Source organism: Gallinula chloropus (assembly GCF_964237585.1).
Source record: "Gallinula chloropus genome assembly, chromosome: 18".
Taxonomy (NCBI): domain Eukaryota; kingdom Metazoa; phylum Chordata; class Aves; order Gruiformes; family Rallidae; genus Gallinula; species Gallinula chloropus.
Window position 1 is genome coordinate 4,068,228 of NC_140103.1, and position 18,420 is coordinate 4,086,647.

Here is an 18,420-nt window from a genome sequence, read left to right on the forward strand (position 1 = left end):
ATTTATTGATCAATTCTAATTGTTTATTGATCCACCATCTGTAGTAGTGTTAGGAAGTCAGAGGTTGAGAATGTGGAAAAACTGTCAGCTTGGGTTTTCTCTCTCCAGGCTGGGGTTTCTGCTAACCCTTTACGGTTGGTTGTTGTCGTGAAGAAAGGCGAGTTGATGTGAGACTTGGATTTGGTTTCTGTAAATCTGCAGGACCAAGAAGAGTAGATTCTCTGCCCTATCCATTCCCCTGTCCTGATGGGATTAAAGCTCTGACTTTTTTATAAAAGTTGGAAGTATTAAATGGGCAGATAGATTATTTTACTGTTATTATTATTTAATTTTGTTGGTGTAATAGGACCTCGGGTGTCTCCTTTGTCCCAGATGGCTTTGGGAGACTGAAGTATGAGTTGTCATGGAGCATCTTATGTCTTAGTGTCTAATACAAAAGTAAAATTCCTAGTTTTTTTCTCAGATCCTGTTCTTAAGGACTTGTCTGCCTTGTTTTGGGTAGGAAGGGGTGAGCATTTCTAAACTGTGATTCACCTTTGGGCTAATAGTTCTGAACTTCCATCACAGCCAGATGCTTGTTGGGCCTGAGCAGAAGGGACAAGCAATATACATAATGAAGCTTTGTAATGATCAGGCTAAAGCTAAAGCCCAGGTGGAGCAGCACAGGGAAGGGTGGGCAGTGATGTCTCCTCTGCAGCTACCTGCCACCTCTCTTCTGCCAGGAGTGATGCTCATACAGGGAATCAATCAGGCTGAAAAGCCTCAATTGGTTTGCTTCTGGGTTTGGTGGTTGGTTTTCTGCTCTGTTAACTTCGTTGTCCACCTACAACTCTTCCTCCAACACAGGGTGGTTAGCCAGTGAGGCAGGGTAGGACGCTTTGGTAGCTGGCTGGGTTTATTCTAGGTTAAAACAACAGCATTTCTGAACATCCCTGTCACAGGGAGCACGTTTGTGACAGGTATGGATGATGCTGGCTTTTGCTTCTGTGCTAGTGAGCCTCAGGACAGTGGAAGGTACTTTTATCCACAGGTTAGTGGGAGAAGAAGTCTTAATACATATTTTGTACCTTTCCTGGCTGATCTAAAGCAAATGATGGGAAGGTTTGAATACACCTCACTGCAAAGCCTGCATTGAACTCACTGTGCAGGTGTTCTGTTGCTTTAGAGATTGCTGAACAGTAGTATATAATGCATATCTAAATAAAACAGAGTTTGCAAACTCCATATTCATGGTGGGGTGTTTTCTGTGAGAGAGAAATGGCTAAGCAAAAAACAACCCAGGGGAATTCCTTTCTGCTTGACTGTGGTGTGAGGAAATTGCTTTGGGTGCTGTGTTTTTAAGGTAGAGACACCTTGAAAAAGTCCAAAGAGCGATAGATAGGGAAGTCTTGTGATAATAAGACTTCAAAGGATAACTGAAGATGGCTTTTATAAATTCCAAGGAAAGAATGATAAGGACAGGCAGGGAAAAAAAAGGGGGCATTCACATCAGGGATGCCTTTGCTTTGGGTCTCTTGGCAAGAGTGTGTCTAAAAGTAGTAGGTATAGACCATGGTTTGGGAAGTCCAGGCTAAATATTAGTGGATCTTCATAAAATTTAAATTCCTTTCTTCTGTTAAATCTCTCTGGACCAAGAATGACAGAGAGAGGTGGTTCTGTCAGTTCCACTGAAGATAGTGGGGAGGAGACTGGAAATACAGCATAGGAGAGATGAGGTGACCATGAGAGGCCCCTTCCTAAACACGTAATTTTGACTGTGATGGAGTGTTTACTTGTGTGTGTGCAAAAGCCTTATGCTGTGCCTGGTTTCCACAGCAGGGACATAGTTGTCTTCCAAATTGTTCTTCATAATGACTATTTGATTTTTCTCTTTTTTTTTTCTTTCTTTTTTTTTTTTTAAGGGCTGTAATAACAGAAGAGTTCAAAGTGCCTGATAAAATGGTTGGATTTAGTAAGTACCTTGGATGCTTTTGATGTTTTTTGATGTGTTTTCTGCACAGGAATACTGGTTATTCTGATACATTGACAAGTTTTTGTTAGATAAGCCTTTTCTAATGATGTGGGGACCAGATGATGTGGATTTTTAAACTGCTTGGAAAAGCTTGGTGTCCCAGTAATAAGAAAAGACTGTGTGGTACAAGTTATGGAGACTTTTAGTGATTCCCTCCTTTAAATTCCCACTAGCACAGTACAGAAACAAGTCAAAAGTCCACTTGTTTTTCCTCATTGACGCATTTTACTTCCTTTGAGTGTGCAAAGCTGTGATGGTTGACAGGAAAGCAACATTTAAATTGTTAAAATAAGACCTGACTCAAGGCAAGTTAAACAGAATGTTAAACCTCTCCTACATTTACTGCAGGGAAACACATCCAGTGTGCATTGCTGAGATGAGAATTTCTCCTAGATTTGCATTCCTAATACTCTTCTCTTTCTAGCTTGATCAGGATTTCTCTCTTCCTCTTGATGATCACTACTCTTCCTTTCAATGGCACCTCCTGCTGATGTGTTACTACAGTGATTGCATTGACCCTTCCACAGCTAGATCTCTGTGTAGCTCCTCCAATTATAGATATATGGAGAGCAAAAAGGAAAATAGCAGCCTTGATAATTACCTGAGAGCCTGTGAAGTTTTGTCCTGACTCTAAAGCCACTATAAAACTGTAACTCAAATTCCTGTGGAGGAAATGCTGAACTCCTGCTAGATAACTTCATTTATTGGTCCTGGCACCATGCGTGTGGGAGCTTGTCAGAGGGATGCTCTAGCTCTGAGCAGGAGGGTGACAGACCCACAGCGGAGAGATGCTTTTGTGAGAGCATCTTGAGTGAACCACACGTGTTTGTCTTGATGGTTTTGCTACTTCTTGCAGTCTGAGAGGGATGTGAGTGGTGATTGGCACATAGTCTGTCCCCAGTATGTGCCAGCTCCAGGAGTTTAGGGACATAGATATTTGTCCTCACTTAAGGTTTGATAGAGCATTTCAGTATGTAGCAGCTCTGAGTGCAGACCAGCCAAATAGCATGTCCGTTGAAAAGAGATAGTAAAATATAAATTCTAAATAAATAAAACCAAAAGTCTTTCCCTTTTTTTAGTACCCCAGATAGCTGGTTTATTGGTTCACGCAGAGAAAGAGAGACTCTTCTAGCAGCCCTGAAACTAGTGCCTGATTTCTTGCATCCTGTGTATTTCCACTGCAGTGTAAGACAGGCTTTGTTGGTTTGTTTTGTTGTGTTGGGGGTTTTTTGTGTGTTTTGGGTTTGTGGTTTTTTTTTTCCCCACAAGCAAACAGAATAACTTTCAGCAGTATCTTAATGTTTTTCTACTATGATAAATTTGGTCATGCTGTGGATGCCTCTTCTGCAATCCTGGAGTCAAACTGTTCCTTTATAGACAGCTGCAGCAGAGTAAAAAGGGGGGAAAGTGCTCTGCAGTAACTCAGAGAAACGATGTGTTTCTGATGCTTTTTGAACTCGTTTCAGTAATCGGCAGGGGAGGAGAACAGATCTCACGGATTCAGGCTGAGTCTGGCTGCAAAATTCAAATTGCTCCAGGTAAGAGCCTCATTGTGTGATGGATGAACTGGTTTTACTGTTGAAGGGTGTTGTGTCCATTAGATCAGGAGCGTTGCCACGCTGGGGATGTGTTATCACCCTTAACAACTGCTGGGCTAGGCTAACGCGTGTGGGAGAGCTGTTGTGGGACTGACCTCCCGACTAGTGCAGGAAACAGGTTTGTCAGGTGGTTTAAGGAATGAAAAAAGGAACTGTCTCCAACCAGGAGACAGGTACAGGGCAGATGGACAACCTGTGTTGTACTTAAGACCAAAATTGTAGCCATTGAGTTTTCCCCTGGTGATAACCTCTCAGCTCATTTGGTTTGTGTCTCATTGGTCTGGTCAGCTCCAGCTCCTGGCAGAAGACCTTTCAGGAGGGTGGTGGCAGCTCTTTGTACAACTCTCCTCTCATTGAACAAATGTCCTGTTTGTGCTAGCACCTGTTTGCTTTGGGGAAGAGTGTTCTATGGTGGTGTACAGGAAGCTGTTGATGAATGTGACTGAAGTTCTTACCCTCCCCATAAGTGGAGGGGGAAAAGGCTTTAAAAGAATGCAGACATCCAGCAAACCATTTAAAATATGTTGAGCCTGGAGGTCTTTGAATGCATCAGAAGTGCTGCGTGTGCAGGGGGGTGGGAAATGCTTCCTTTGCTGCTTGGTAGTTGCTGAACCAGCTGCCACCTTTTAAATGTCTTGTATTAAACAGTTCCTGCTTGTTTCCTTTGCAGACAGTGGTGGGATGCCTGAGAGGCCTTGTGTGCTCACCGGGACGCAAGACAGCATTGAGTGAGTTCTGATTTCGTTTCTCTCCTTTCTCCTCCTCTCTCTTCTCCCTAATGCTGTGCTCTGTCAGTGGTGCTACTTGATTAGCCACACCAGCAGATGTTGGCCTAGAGAAACATGAGGGTCTCTGGAGCATAGAACCTCTTGGTCTGATGCTTTAAACTGTGCACCTCAAAGGCTTTTTTTTTTCCAGTTGCAGTTTGATCCCTCTGCAGATATTTCCATGGAGTTCCCCTCTACAGGGCAAGGTTGCTCTTAGGGCACCTAGGATGCAGTTTTCTAACTGCAGCTTTCCAGGATATTGAGCTAAGCTGTTGAAGGGCACTTTTCTTCTCCCCTTCACTTCCCTACTCCTATTGAGAGATGACCATCCTTCCAGCTGAAGAAGGGCTGCATGAGGCCTCCAAAGCCTGTTGGTGCCACTCCAGAATAATCTGGAGGTGTTGGTGTTGTTGCAGAGCAGCATGAGGCCCATATGTGTGCTTGCCTCTGCATCCCTGCCAACAAGAAGCAAAGGACTGAACCAAAGTCTTGAATTCTGATCCCTGCATGGTAGAGACACGTGGCCAGCCAGCAGGGCTTTCTACTCTTTAGACCTATAGAAACTTTAGGGACAGTGTTTCCTCCCTCCCCCTTCCCAGGAGCTGAGTTTGAGACTCTCACAAACCAGTTGAGGACCTCCTGCTGGAACTGGATCCAGGATCCTCAGGCTTACAGGAACACACTTAACATATGGAGCTGCTCTTTCTCTCCCCAGCCTTTGGGTAGGTGGGTTTTTTAAAATCCATCTGGAAATCTTTGAGTTGCATTTGATAGTGAAAATACATGGGCACAAAGACTGTCTCTCTAAAGAGAAGACACTCATCATTCTTCCATTCCTAAGAGATCTAAGGTTACTTAAATCTCCTTATTCTACCATAATACTGCAAGCAATGAGCCAGAATAAATATAATTGGCAAGCTCACATTATAGGGCAGGCAATGTATTCTTGCTGATATTGAAGTGCTTTTCCCCCCTTTAGCAAAGGGTGTTTCAGAACAAGAGCAAAATATTAAAAAGCTGGGATGCCTGATGAGATGCAGTTGGGGGAAACTGGGGGAAAGGTATAGTTAAGATTTCATGGTTCTGAAATAAGCAGTTAAATATAGTCATGCCCAAGGCTGTCTTTCAATAAAATACAAATAAACAAACAACAAAAAAAGGTGAGAATACTCAATTTGGGAAGCAAACAAGGTGTTGAGGATGTGGAATTTGGCAAAATATAATTTTCTGCTAAAATTCTTGTCAAGTTGGTGGTTTGAGCTATTTTTTTCAGGTTACTTGTAGAAAAAGAAAAATGAAGTAAGGAAACAAGTCTTGATATCAGATGACTTTGTGAAGGGTTTTGTGAGGAGTGTTTCCACCATTAGTTGTGTCCAGTGGCAAACTAAGAGGGTTATTTTCCAGAGGACCCCTTCTCATCTGAAATACGTTGTGTATTAAATGTTGTGGTCTCTATATTGTCACTAAAAACTTTATGCAAAATGTGAAGGTAGATGGATAAAACCTCTTAAGACTCTTGCAGGAATTCCACCTTTTGCCTTGTTTTGTGAGAAGGTCAAGAGAAAGTGGTGATCTGAGCTGTGTGCAGCCTCAGATCACCGCCCCCTGAGCTGTCTTGGGTTGAATATCTGCTCCTGAGGGATGGCTTTGTACTGCTTCCTCAAACCTCCAGAGAGAAGACAGTCCCCATAGAGTACCTGATGTGGCATGGTATGAAGTGCAGAGGGGAAGATGCTGCTTTAGATTCAATAGGGAACCAGTGACTTTTTTTCTACCTACTTAGCAAAAGGTGGTGGGAGAAGGGCAGGAAAAGGGATGTGTTGGTACTAGGAACCTTCAGGATGAAGGGAAACCCTGCCACCTGCCTCTGATGCGCTAAAGAATTTAGAGAAGGGATCTTTAATTTCCCAAATGCTTCTCTGTGTGTGCCTTCTCACCAGGAGTAAAGCCACTCGGTCTTTTTGCTGGTTGCTGCTGCAGTATCCTTGCCTCATGTCGCAGTGTAGCTTCAGCACCTGCTGCTTGGAGCAGAGGCTGTGTTAGAGCAACGTTCTGGTGCCGCTGGTAAGAGCAGGCAGAGAAGATCAGTTGCCTGTGACTGATCAGAGAGTGGTTAACTAATGTGCTGTGTCAGTGTCAGAGCAGTGTATAGTTTTGGTCTTGACCAAGAAAGAGACCAGGGATTGAGTTTTACCAAGTATTGTGGGTATGTTTTAGAAGAGTTTAGAACTTAGAGCATCTTCATCCAAAACAAGCCCCAAATGCTATAGCTCAACTGTTACCCTTCAGGTTCCAAAGAGGTCAGAGCATGCTGCTGCTCTTCCTTCTCTCTTCCCCTTTCAAAAGTCAAACTGCTTATAAGTCATCATGATAGGGGAAAATATACATCAAAGAATTATTTAAAAATCAAAAAAAAAACCCCAAAGCAAACATTGTGCTAACTGTGGTTTCCTCCATCTTTTCACCACTTCTCCTCTCCCCCCCGATCGCTCTCCCATTCCAACGGTTCCTGGTCCCTTGGTCACGTGGAACATTATGTTGTCTAATGGTTGTTTCCCTCGATTCTTTTCCAAAGACAAGCAAAACGGCTACTGGGGCAGATTGTAGATCGCTGTCGGAACGGACCTGGTTTTCACAACGATGTTGATGGCAACAGTACGATTCAGGAGATTTTGATCCCGGCATCCAAAGTGGGTCTAGTCATCGGCAAAGGAGGTGAAACAATAAAACAGCTGCAGGTGCGCAAGATGCATTTACTTTAGGGCTCTCTTCCCTACTGCAGCTTCTTTAGCTGGACAAGAGCGTGCTGAAATTGGAGAGCCTTAAATGCTCTAACCTTCTACAGCAGGGACTACTCTTCTGCCTTCGGAGAGCTGGACTCAAACCCCATCTTGGGTTAAAGAAAGAAATCGGTTTGGCTCCACTACACGCGTAGCGGAGCCTTGCCAGAACTGTGAAAGACACTTGTGTGCTTGAGATAACATTTGGTGTGTGCTGGTCAGGAGGGGACCCTTCTAGCCAGGAAAAGGCTTTCTCTAGTCTGCTGCTGCAACAGTTTTTAATGCCAGCCATGCTGTTGTAGAGTGCTGTGCTTCTCTTCTGTTGCTGATCTGTGATAAGGCTGGCGTGTGTCTTCCTTTTATTTTCCTCATTCCACCCCTTTCTGAATAAGTGTTGTGTGTAAATCTGTGTTCCTAGGCATTCTTTGTTCCTTATCTGATACAAGGGGCCTTTTTTTAAAAAAAGAATGAGGGTTTCAGAATAACACCTAGGTCAAAAATATAGTTTTTGAGTGCCCTGATTAGGCCTCAGTCACCCAGTAGATTTAATAACTATAATATGCAGACAGCTACAGATTTTGAAGAGGGCTGAAAAATCATTTGTTGAGGTTCAGGGGTTCTATTTTTCCAAGGGATTTAGGTAACTTTCTTAGGCAGCACACTTTCTGTCAGTCCTTTACCCTCTAGAACTGAATTTGTGCTATAGGGACCCATGAAGAGCTAAAGTAGCATTCTGTAAAGCTGCTGATTTCACCTACGTAATGTTTAGTAACCAAAACCTAGTCCCTTGTTGCAGGGACTCTGCTTAGCAAAGTGCTCTGTGCTTTCTCTTCAGGAGCGAACGGGTGTGAAAATGATCATGATCCAAGACGGTCCGTTGCCTACGGGAGCAGATAAACCTCTCCGTATTACTGGAGATGCATTTAAAGTGCAGGTATGTCATACAAATAAGTGTTTGCCCCAGAGAACTGGAGGAGAAATTGAAACTTTAGTCTATTTGTGAGCATCTACCGGAGTCGAGTCCAACTGTAAATGTAACGATCCTTGCAGGTGTTGTTTGTTCTGTAAGGTTGGTGAAGTTTGAGTAGAGCAAGTTAAAACACCAGGCTAGCGAGTGTTGGCTTGTTTACAGCGTAACCTAGCAGCTCTCATTCCACAGAGATACTAGACGTGGGTAGGAGAAGAGCTGAGGAGGAGGATCTGGAGAAAGTAGCTTTGAAATGCTTTCCAGTCTGTGAAGCAGGAATCACAGTTACGTGTTACTTGAGCAAATGGGTCCTTAGTGACTTAATCACACATTTGAGAAAGTGAACCTTCCAGAAAACTTATCTCAGACAGCCAATTGACGCAGGTAATTAAAAAAGCAATTCCTATGACAACTCCTGAAACCAAGGGGTTTGCTTCATATTGGTACCTCAGTCTCTTTGGGTCAGGAGATCCTGCGATTCAAAGCAAAAACCCTAGAGACTGGAAGATTGCAGCCTGATGGGAATGCTTGAATGAAGCGATGACAAAGTTTAGTTGTGGCATGTTCCACTTCTCAGCAAGTGCTTTTCATACCTTGTTAAGCACTTAACTCTAGCTTAGCATTCCTGTCTCTAATAAAAACAGTTCTGTTTCATGGGATCTCCCTTAATCGTAAACTGCTGCGACGGCTGATGTGGCTCAGGGAATAGTATGTCTGGGTTGTATTTTTAAAACCTCTAATTGCAAGTAGGCTTTTAGATTTCAATGTTTTGGCTGGTGTTTTTGTGGTGCTGGTTTTGGGGTTTTTTTTCTTTTTTCCAAATTCTTACCCTTATTGTGGGGGTACAGATGTGCAGGAAGGTGTTTAATGGCAGTCTTGCTACTTTTAATCGAATCATCCTTTAAGTGCTGCCACTCCCCAGGTAGTTCCTTCTGCCTTGCAAGGTTTGCTGTTGTCACTTCTTCAGCGATGTAAATCATGCTGAGCAGTCACAGAGAGCAGATAGGCTGGAAGATCCTTGAGGCAGTTAGAAAAAGTTGAGCGTTCTTGGAAGGCAGTTGAAAAGCTTGCTGGATCCTTGGGTTTGGTGGGATTCTCTGGATGCTGCACCAGTGTTTCTTAACTCCCTCAAACACCTATGAAATCTCCTTGTTGCCCTTGTTTCTGGTTTGGCATCTCTGAAATGTCTTGAGTTGTTTCCTTTTGTAAAAAACACCCTGGGGCCATGGAAGATACAGAAAACTGTGAAAGGAGTCAGATTGAGCAGTGTCCCTTAAACTTGGAAATAGAACCAAAATATCCAAAGCTTGACTGTTAATGTATAGAAACAAAGGCATTGGGTTTGACATGGAGCCTTTTCTTAGTGGTAACTGCTGTTGCCTTATTTCCAAGGTACACTTTTACTATCTGGGCTACATGCAAGCTTGTGAATGGCCTTTGAGGGCTGCAAGTAGGTAGGAAGAATATTCATTTGTCTCAGAAAAAGTCTTGCTGGATTGCTGCAGACTTGGGCTTAACTTCTCTGAGTGTCAGTAAGCTCACTACCACCCACCTACCTCCTTGGTATGTTCTCTGTAGCTCCTAGTTCTCTGCTGTGCTGCCTGCCACAGCTGCTACCTACTGTTTAGTTTCAGTCCAGTCTGGTAGGAAAGGGCCTTCCTTTAATCTAAAAGCAAATCAGACAAAGAAAAACCCATCAAAAATCTTTTTAAAAATAAAGTGCCTTTTCCCAAGACTGAAGGAAGGTGTTGTGCACAAGAAACTGCCACTGTGGGCCCTTGGCAGGTTGTGTCAGACATGGAAGATGCCACCAAGAACAGCTTTCCATTGACTGGTGAAAGGAATTCTGAATCAGAATGCTGTTTCTGTTAAGCAGATGGAGATTGCTTTGCCTGAAGCCTGACCAGTAGCCACTGTTGAGGCCCTGACACCGAGATGGCAAGCAGAATAATTTTAAGCTAACTGTAACTTCTTTCCCCATGTAGCAAGCAAGGGAAATGGTACTGGAGATCATCCGAGAGAAAGATCAGGCAGACTTCCGAGGCGTACGCAATGATTTCAGTTCTAGAATGGGAGGAGGCAGCATAGAGGTACGTTTTCTTCACCAGTACTCTGCTAACCTCCCTGTGGGATGGGTAGTGGGTGGAAGTCATCAAATTGCACATGTAACCTGTAAGCTTATTTTGAAATGCATTGTGTTCTGTTGCCAGAAGACTGGAGTCTGGCTGCGAAGAGGAGGAGTTCTCGTGGACTCCCAGATGGCACTTTCCTAATTGTCTTTTGAAGCTGCATTCTTGTAGCGCAGAGTTCGTTCAGTGGGGAAGGAATCTGTGGCCACGTGTTTGTTTTTCTTAAGGGATGTGGTTCTGTAGCCTGGAGCTGCCTAACGTGACCTGTCCTCATAGTTAAGAGCCATCTCCTTGTAAAATCAGAGTAATTCAGTCTAGTTCTCTGAGCTTTCATACTGCTTTGCCTTTCCCATCAGGTCTCTGTGCCCAGGTTTGCTGTTGGAATTGTGATAGGAAGAAATGGAGAAATGATCAAAAAGATTCAGAATGATGCTGGAGTTAGGATTCAATTTAAACCAGGTTTGTGTGAGGATGGAGAGCTGTTACATTCTGACCAGTGTTCCAGTTTGGGATTGCTAAAGAGAATCTGAGGTTACAGCAGCTAGGCTTTCCTCATGTAAAGGTGCACTGTGTCTCTTCCTGAAACCCATGTAAACATGACATGCTGCTTCCTCCTGCACTTTCTGTTTTGCAGGGAGTAAGATTATACACAGCTCATTTGCAAACATTAGATGTCACAACAGTCATGTCTTGAGTGGTAATTATATGGATAAAGAAAAATAACAGTAACAAAAAAGCTTTTATTTCCTATTAAAAAAGTTCTCCTTCAGGACATTAAAGCCTTTGGGGATCAGGAGTTGATTAATTCTGAGTAACTTTCTCTGGGTCCTTGGCTGTCTGATCACCTATCAAAGCTGCCTTTGTCCTCTTAAAATTATATCAGTCTCTTTCATGGCTTTTTAACATTTGAAAGTGTTGCCTTTTGAATGTTGTTCCCTCTGTAATGTGGGTTGGGTTTTGTCTGCTTTCAGTACATGGAAGAGGGGCTGAAGGTGGAGGGAAGAGGTAGATCTTGGCGTAGCTCTGTTACCTGGAAATGCTGCCTAGTAGAAGGCAACTTTTGTGGGTGGGTGGGTGTTTCCTCCTTTTAATTTAGTCTCTGCCACCTCTCTTCACAGATGATGGGATTAGTTCTGAAAGAGTCGCACAGGTCATGGGGCTTCCTGATAGGTGTCAGCACGCAGCACACATCATCAGCGAGCTCATTCTCACAGCACAGGTGGGTTCTGGGGGCTCTGGGGAGGAAGGTGCTTATATTCAAATGTGTCTGCATGCATGCAGCTGTGTGGATGGATGCCACCATCCAAAGAACAACAGTGGTAAATTGTCTCTCTGGTATAGGCCACACATGCTGCTGCCCAGGACGGAGCTCCTAGGTTTGGTGGTGTTTATTTTGTGGGGTTAATGTGATGTGAGGTGAGCTGACTGAGGCCTCATAATACTGCCTGAGAAAAGGAGACCCTCCCATAGCTGCTAAGGGAGGGTCTCCTTTTCTCAGGCAGTATTATGAGGCCTTATTGTAGCTCCACATTTACTCCCCATGTTCGGTTGCTCTTGTGTTACTTGGAAGCAGTGAGCTGGTGGCATGTGGAGTCCAGCACTCATGTGAGACAGTGGCTGGAGGCCCAGCTCAGTAGGGCTGAGTCACACATAAGCAACAGAGCATTACTAGTGCTCAGTGATGCCGCCTCTTCAGACTCCAATCTGCTGGCCTGGTGGCTGTGGGAGGCAGAGGGAGTTAATGAATGTTCACCTACACACTCACTGCTCCAAGAAAGATACATATTGCAATTGCCCAAGAGCAAGAAGCACAAAGATGGGTGAAGTAGTTGGACAGAATCACAAAGGAGATGGTATATTCCCTTTGTGTGATCCACTTAAATTGTGAGGTCTGTCACAACAGCCTGCTTTGGCAGGGGAGTTGGACTCGAGAATGTCTTGAGGCCCCTTCCAATCCCCTGCAACTCTGTGATTCTCTGACAGCCTGTGGCATTTGCTTTTGGAGAAATCTGTTACCCAAAAGGTGTGTCCTTTAAGTGTCTTTGCAAGTTTGGGAAAATGCACGTTTCAGCTAAGTAAGTCAAGCAGTTCTTTAGACAATGGCACTTGAAAGGGTTTGGAATCAACTTCTGTGTGTCAGTGCCAGGATCTATTGGTCGCTCTAAGGAAAGTCCCCATCACAAACTAAAAGTCCTTTAGTAGTTGATGCTTGTTTATAGGTTTATTTCAGCAGATATAAAGGTATGCATTTAAAATACATAAATATCTTCCTGAGTCAGGAAGGCAGCTGTAACCTGTGTTACTTGGCATTTCTTTAAAGTGCTTCAAAGTCTTGCATGTGAAACTGAAGTCCAAGAATACCTTAATTCAGTGCCATTGATTATAAAGCAGTTTAACTTACCGTGCTTTATTTTGGTTTTAATGTGCACTGGGGCCAGCAAAAAAAACTCCAAACCACTGATACAGACTTTTTTTTGCCTTCCAAGGAACGAGATGGCTTTGGAAACTTGGCTGTTGCCCGAGGAAGAGGTCGTGGCCGCGGAGACTGGAGTGTTGGAGCACCTGGGGGCATGCAGGAAATAACCTACACGGTGCCAGCTGATAAGTGTGGCCTTGTTATAGGCAAAGGTAGGTCTGGAGACACCAAATACTACAGCTTGGGATCTTTCTCCCTCAGGATGGTCGTGTGCTTGTTGCCTGACAGTGAGGCTTTGGAGTTTTCTGTAATTGCAGGTATTTAGTGGCTGGTGAATGCAGCGTAGGAATAAGCTGTAAGCGTGTGTGGTTGTTTTCTTTGTGATGCTCTCACTCATAATTGTACTCTCTAGGTCCTTGTTCACAATATGTAAGAGAGGCTCTTCATGCAGAGCTGTCAAGGAAGCTTGTTGTAACAAGCAGCTGGCTGAGAAAAGGCAGGTTCATTTGTGGATTCTTTTTATAGAGAATTCGTTTAAAGGACAGTTTATCAGGGACAAGCAGAACAGTCATTTCATCATGCTGGATTTCTGAGAGTGCTGTGTGATAAAATGGAAGGTCTCTGAATGTGGTAATAACAGTAGCTGCTTCCAGCCACGTACCTGAAGAGTCAGATTAATACAGTGAAGTTAGCAGGAGTGGTCTGTGTCTGAGCCTGTCACAGAGCGGGCTGGCACACCTTGTCTCACTCTGAGCCAGTTCATTGCCATGGAGGCTCCTCGGCTGCCTTAGCCACGGAATCTTTGTGCTAAGGAGATGGATGAAGGGTTATCTGTCCTTCCTCTCAAGAATCAGTACAATCCCAAGACAGCTGTGAAACCAGAGCAGCAGGAGCAGTCTCTATTTGTTACAGAGCAGAAACTACACATCAGCAGTGGCAGGACTTTGAGCCAGGAATTCAAGAGCTGTATCGCTCTGAGTGGTCACGATGCTTCCGAGTTAATACACTGCTGTAGCAAAGGAGCTGTATTTAATTTTTCTATCTGCTTATTTCAGAAAGAATGACATGCACCTTACCTGGTATTTAAGTCATCACAGTTGGCTTTTAGCCTCAATGGAGTGGAGGTGAATAGAGTCAGAACAGATTAGCTACAGCAGTGAGGGAGGCAGAGACCTGAGCGCACTGTGCTGTGTGTTTCAGTGACATTTAGTTTCCTGTTGGGCAAGAGTGAGTTTGCAGGGAAACATGGTGTGGCCTCTTCCCCCCCGACACACTGCACAACCCTGCTGCATCTCACTGGTTCCTTTGCCTGTGTCTTGCTACGGTGGCACCTGAGTGGCTGTGTTACCAGGTGGCAAGGCACACAGGTACAGGACACGGGCATGTCAGCAGCAGATCTGTGATTATTTCTCAAATGTCATCAAATAATGTGATTATTCTTTGCTGTAAACCTGTTCACAAACCCAAAACCTTCTTTTTAATATGGCAAAACACCTGCGCTCCCCATTATGCAGCAATTGCAGGGCGATTGTGCCTGATCTCACTGAACAGTCCAGTTGGGCAAAAGATCAAGCAAAGCAAATTTTAAGCCCGTGAACGAGTTATATGTATGGAAAAAAAATCAAATTATAATGAAACTTTATTGCTGTATCCATTAGTCATCCTTAATAAAGGATCAGAAAAGGTCACTTGTTGTTCAGCGGCGCACTGGAGTGGAGTGATTGTGGCTACAGAGAGCACAGTGTGCTGAAAAGATAAATGCAGGTAGCAGAGTTGGATGTCCCAGCATTCAAGCACAAGGCCTGGCACAGGCTCGCTGTGGGGGTGCAGGGGTACCTTTTTACCTTTGTTTCCACAACAGCAAAACAGGGATTCTTAACTGGCCAGATCAGAAGCTTTCTGGAGTGACTAATTACTAGTTGTATGGTGATTTGAGTGCTTGTAGCTTTGTAATACCACCTTGTAATGGGTGTTCTCGCAGTGCCTGTGCTCTTAGTGTGTTGCAGCCTTCACTTTTGTCAAGTGAGTGATGGCTGCAGCGCTGCCTTTTCGGGGCATGCACTGGGGTGGGTGTGCTGTGTGCTCTGTGTATGGAGGCAATGCACCTGATGCTTATTCCCTCTCCTACTGCCAGTGGGGCAGGGTGCTTTTTTTTTAAGTGATCAGTTGTAAACCCTTTGCTGCCTGTCTTTGGTTTCTGAACATCTTCCAGCTTTTTGCTTTATTCTTCTTCCCCTCTGATACAGGATCTGGCTGTTGGCCTCCTCTGTAAAATCTGGCCAAGCCCTCTGGGCACACGTAGGTTGGTCTCTGAGGTTACCACCCAAGCAGTGGGTATCAAGGGTGCCCAGGTATAGTGTGTTTGGTGTGGCCAGGTAACTGCTGCTGTGCTTCCAGTTCCATGTCACTGCTGGAAAAGGGAGGAAGAGAGGGAGATGAGCTGCTCAGCTCAGTTTCTGCAGCATATATGATTGAAGATCTCAGGTGCTTTCTATGGGTATGGCTTGGGAGCGTGAGCCTTTATGAACTGATCAGAAGCTCACTGCAAACCCTGTATGTAGCTCTTTCCTCTAGAGGGTGGGTAGGTGCAGCTTTTCTTTTCTGAAAGACTGGAGGAAGGGTGGAGACGAGCACCATACACATGTCGAGCTTTCTCTGTTTGGTGGTGCTTGGAAACAAACCACAGCCTCTCTGGGCCCCCGCTGGATTTCCATGATAAATACAGCAATATTGACAGATAACGTGGCCAGCCTGGCTCTTGTCAGCTCTGCCTTTTAGCAGGTTTGATTAATTGCTTTACGATTTCACGTCCAGCTGGGGGGCCACTCTTGGATCACTTCTGCCCCCCATCAGGTAGAAGAATGGAGTGGGCTGCTGAATGCATCTATAGGCAGCCACCATGCGCTGAGCAGGTCACCTCATTATAGGGGAAGATGAACTCCTTCCGGCACCCAGCAGCATCCTCTTGACTGCGTCACTTTGTTTGTGTGCTCTGGAGGCTGAATTGGGATCGCTGGGGTGGGAGGGAGCAGTTTGGTCTGTGCCAGGCTGGAGGGTAAGGAGAAGGGCACCAAGTCCTGGTATGGGATAGGAACTTGTCACCTCTGACGGAGCCTGGAGAGCCAGCTGACCTGATCCTGGGATACCGACCAGGAGGGAGCTGATGTGGAAACAGTCCCTGCAGCTACCAACCTGGTTCTGAGTGCCAAATGGGAAATGATTTAAAGCCTATATTCACCTTGCTTCCAGTTTGATAAAACTTCTTTTTTTTTTTAATCCACTTTTAAAAGGTGAAGCTTAATCTGTGTGAGTAGCAAACTATGGTTGTGCCTCTGTCCCAGGAAAGAAGTCCTCTCACTTCATGATCCAGATTATGTTGGCTGAAAGGGTCCCCTCTCTTTGTTTAGCAGATGAAATGATAGCTGATCCAAATCTCACCTCAGTATGTGAAAAATCGAGTTTCAAACAAGTCTGCATCAGACAAACTTTACATTAAAAAAAAACAACCCTTCTTGGTTTTGAAACTTCATCCCACTGCGTTCCCATGCTTGACTGAAAATAAGTGGCTTGGCTTTTGGCTGCACAGTACAATCACTGTTGTCTGCCCAGGGATGTGACACGATTATCTTTTGTTAAATGCATCTTCAAAAATTCATTTAGAAAGAGTTAATTGCCCTTTGGCAACTTTTCCTCCTCCTTTCCCCAAGAAGGCTTTAAAATGTTAAAAAGGTCACGAGCCCATTACAATGAAATGAACAAGTGTCTGCAACATCCACAGTTTGTTTTGAAGTTGTGCTGGGTGTATAGAGATGGAAATGCAAGCAAAATTGAGAGAGAGGGGTTTGGGAAACCCGTTTTAATTAAAACCAAACAAAGTCCTCCAGTTAGTTTCCTTTACTTTCATCCCTGCCTGCTGTACACCCTTTTGGCTGGTGAATTTTGCTTTGGGATTTTTAAAGTTGTAAAACCCCTTCCTTTCCCCACACCCTTTAATTTCTCCAGTTGAGTGGAGCTGGTCTGTAAGTTGTGTGAGCTTCCAAAAGAAGAATCGAACCATTGTAATGTTGGCTGAGGCTTTTGTTAAGCAAATTTCATTAAGAGACCAGGACCTAGCAGGTCTGGAGGAAATCGGATCCACTTTGGCTGGCCCTGCCCATCCCTCCCAAAGCAATCCTGTGCTCTAGTGTCTCCAGACAGCAAACCAGCCAGATATGTTCCCTGCATGCACAACTACCTTTGAAATAGCAGAAGACTGACTGGAATCCTGCACAACGTGGTTGTGTGGAGGGATGTGCACTGTGGTGTGAATGGTCAGCAGAGGTTTCTTTAAGGGAATTCAGGTACTGAGTGGCTGGTGATGGTGAGAAAGCTTAAGCTTTGCTTTTAAGCTACAGGGTATGTGGCTGGTGGCTTGTTGGTGGCATGAGATGTCCAGTCACATGGAAGAAAGAAACCCTGTATTTCGGTTGCAGGTGGTTTTGGGGGTTGTGAGCAGCTATGCAGAACCAGTGGGCTCAGTCAGGACAGGTTCTGCATCTGGTTTGTCAAAGCATGTCTCAGCCATGCTGTGTCCTGTTGGGAGCTTGGCAGTGTGCACACAGGGGGACTCTCTGTTCTTAAAACCCCAGTAGCTCACAGTTTCAGTCTCTCCTTATGAGGTGGTTTAAAGGAGCAACATACACTCAGTTACTGTGGTTTCTTCCACTGTTGCCGTCCTCAGCCCACACCACTGCATTCCACAGAATGAACTGAAACTATTGGATTACAGAACCTGGCTTTGTTATGCTTTTGTGGAAAAAGATTCTGGATATCCCCTCTTAAATCTTGGTTTTCTTTTCTTCAGGTGGTGAGAACATCAAGAGCATAAATCAGCAGTCAGGAGCCCACGTGGAGCTCCAGAGAAACCCGCCTCCGAACACAGACCCCGGCGTACGAATATTCACAATCAGAGGAGTTCCCCAGCAAATTGAGCTCGCTAGACATCTCATAGATGAGAAAGTTGGTGTAAGTTCCATCTCTCTTGATCTTGGTCTGTCTCTTCCAGCCATGGTGTTTTCACTCATAGGTACATGTAGGCCTGGACTCACAGGATGGCGTAGAATACACACGCTTACGTTATTCAGCTTCAAAACCATTTGCCTGTTAGCAGAGGTCTTGAACGTTGATGGCCCTCCAGCATCCACTGGACTAAGTTTTGCTGTGGTCCCTGAAGGATCTGACTGCTGACATAACCATGGGTGGTGTGCAGCTCTGTGAGAGGGAAGAACAGCAATAATAAGGTGTGAGAAGGCTGTCAAAGGAGATTGGTTTTTGAAGGGAAGACGGTAGTGTCACTGCATGAGAATGACATGATCCTGACATCATCATAGTAAAAGTAACAGCTCCTTGCTCCAGTAAATCCTGGATGACTTCTCTTCCACCTCATGTGGTGCTGTGGTATTGAAGCTTAATAACATCAGGCTGGAGTCCTACTGAAGGGGGAGACTTGGGGAAAAGAAGGTATGGAAAATACTGAGCTGGGGCATGGTAAAGCTGGAAAGGAACCTCTGTGCTGAACTGTCTGAGAGGAGAAGGCTCGATACCAACCTCAGGATCCAAGCTGTTCAGAGGAAAACTTCCAACTGTGCTGTAGTCCTGTTAGCCCCTCTGTGGGCTGACTGGAGTTGCTTTTGAAGCTGGGCTCGTTGAGAGTGATGGCAGCCCTGAGAACTTCATCCCTGGAGAATCAGTCACTTTCAGGTGCTGAAGTTTA

At 44.8% G+C, this 18,420-nt stretch overlaps 1 protein-coding gene across 4 annotated transcripts in view; it reads left to right on the top strand.

The window, feature by feature from the left end:
* Positions 1 to 18,420, top strand: part of FUBP3 (far upstream element binding protein 3) — a 40,218-nt gene that overhangs the window by 13,477 nt on the left and 8,321 nt on the right. For all 4 annotated transcript variants that reach the window (XM_084272410.1, XM_084272411.1, XM_084272412.1 and 1 more), the window contains exons 5-14: positions 1,902 to 1,951; positions 3,478 to 3,549; positions 4,280 to 4,337; positions 6,952 to 7,114; positions 7,992 to 8,090; positions 10,109 to 10,213; positions 10,609 to 10,711; positions 11,371 to 11,471; positions 12,739 to 12,880; positions 17,512 to 17,672. In XM_084272410.1, the coding sequence (XP_084128536.1) occupies positions 1,902 to 1,951; positions 3,478 to 3,549; positions 4,280 to 4,337; positions 6,952 to 7,114; positions 7,992 to 8,090; positions 10,109 to 10,213; positions 10,609 to 10,711; positions 11,371 to 11,471; positions 12,739 to 12,880; positions 17,512 to 17,672 (1,054 nt within the window). The remainder of the gene's footprint in view (positions 1 to 1,901; positions 1,952 to 3,477; positions 3,550 to 4,279; positions 4,338 to 6,951; positions 7,115 to 7,991; positions 8,091 to 10,108; positions 10,214 to 10,608; positions 10,712 to 11,370; positions 11,472 to 12,738; positions 12,881 to 17,511; positions 17,673 to 18,420) is intronic.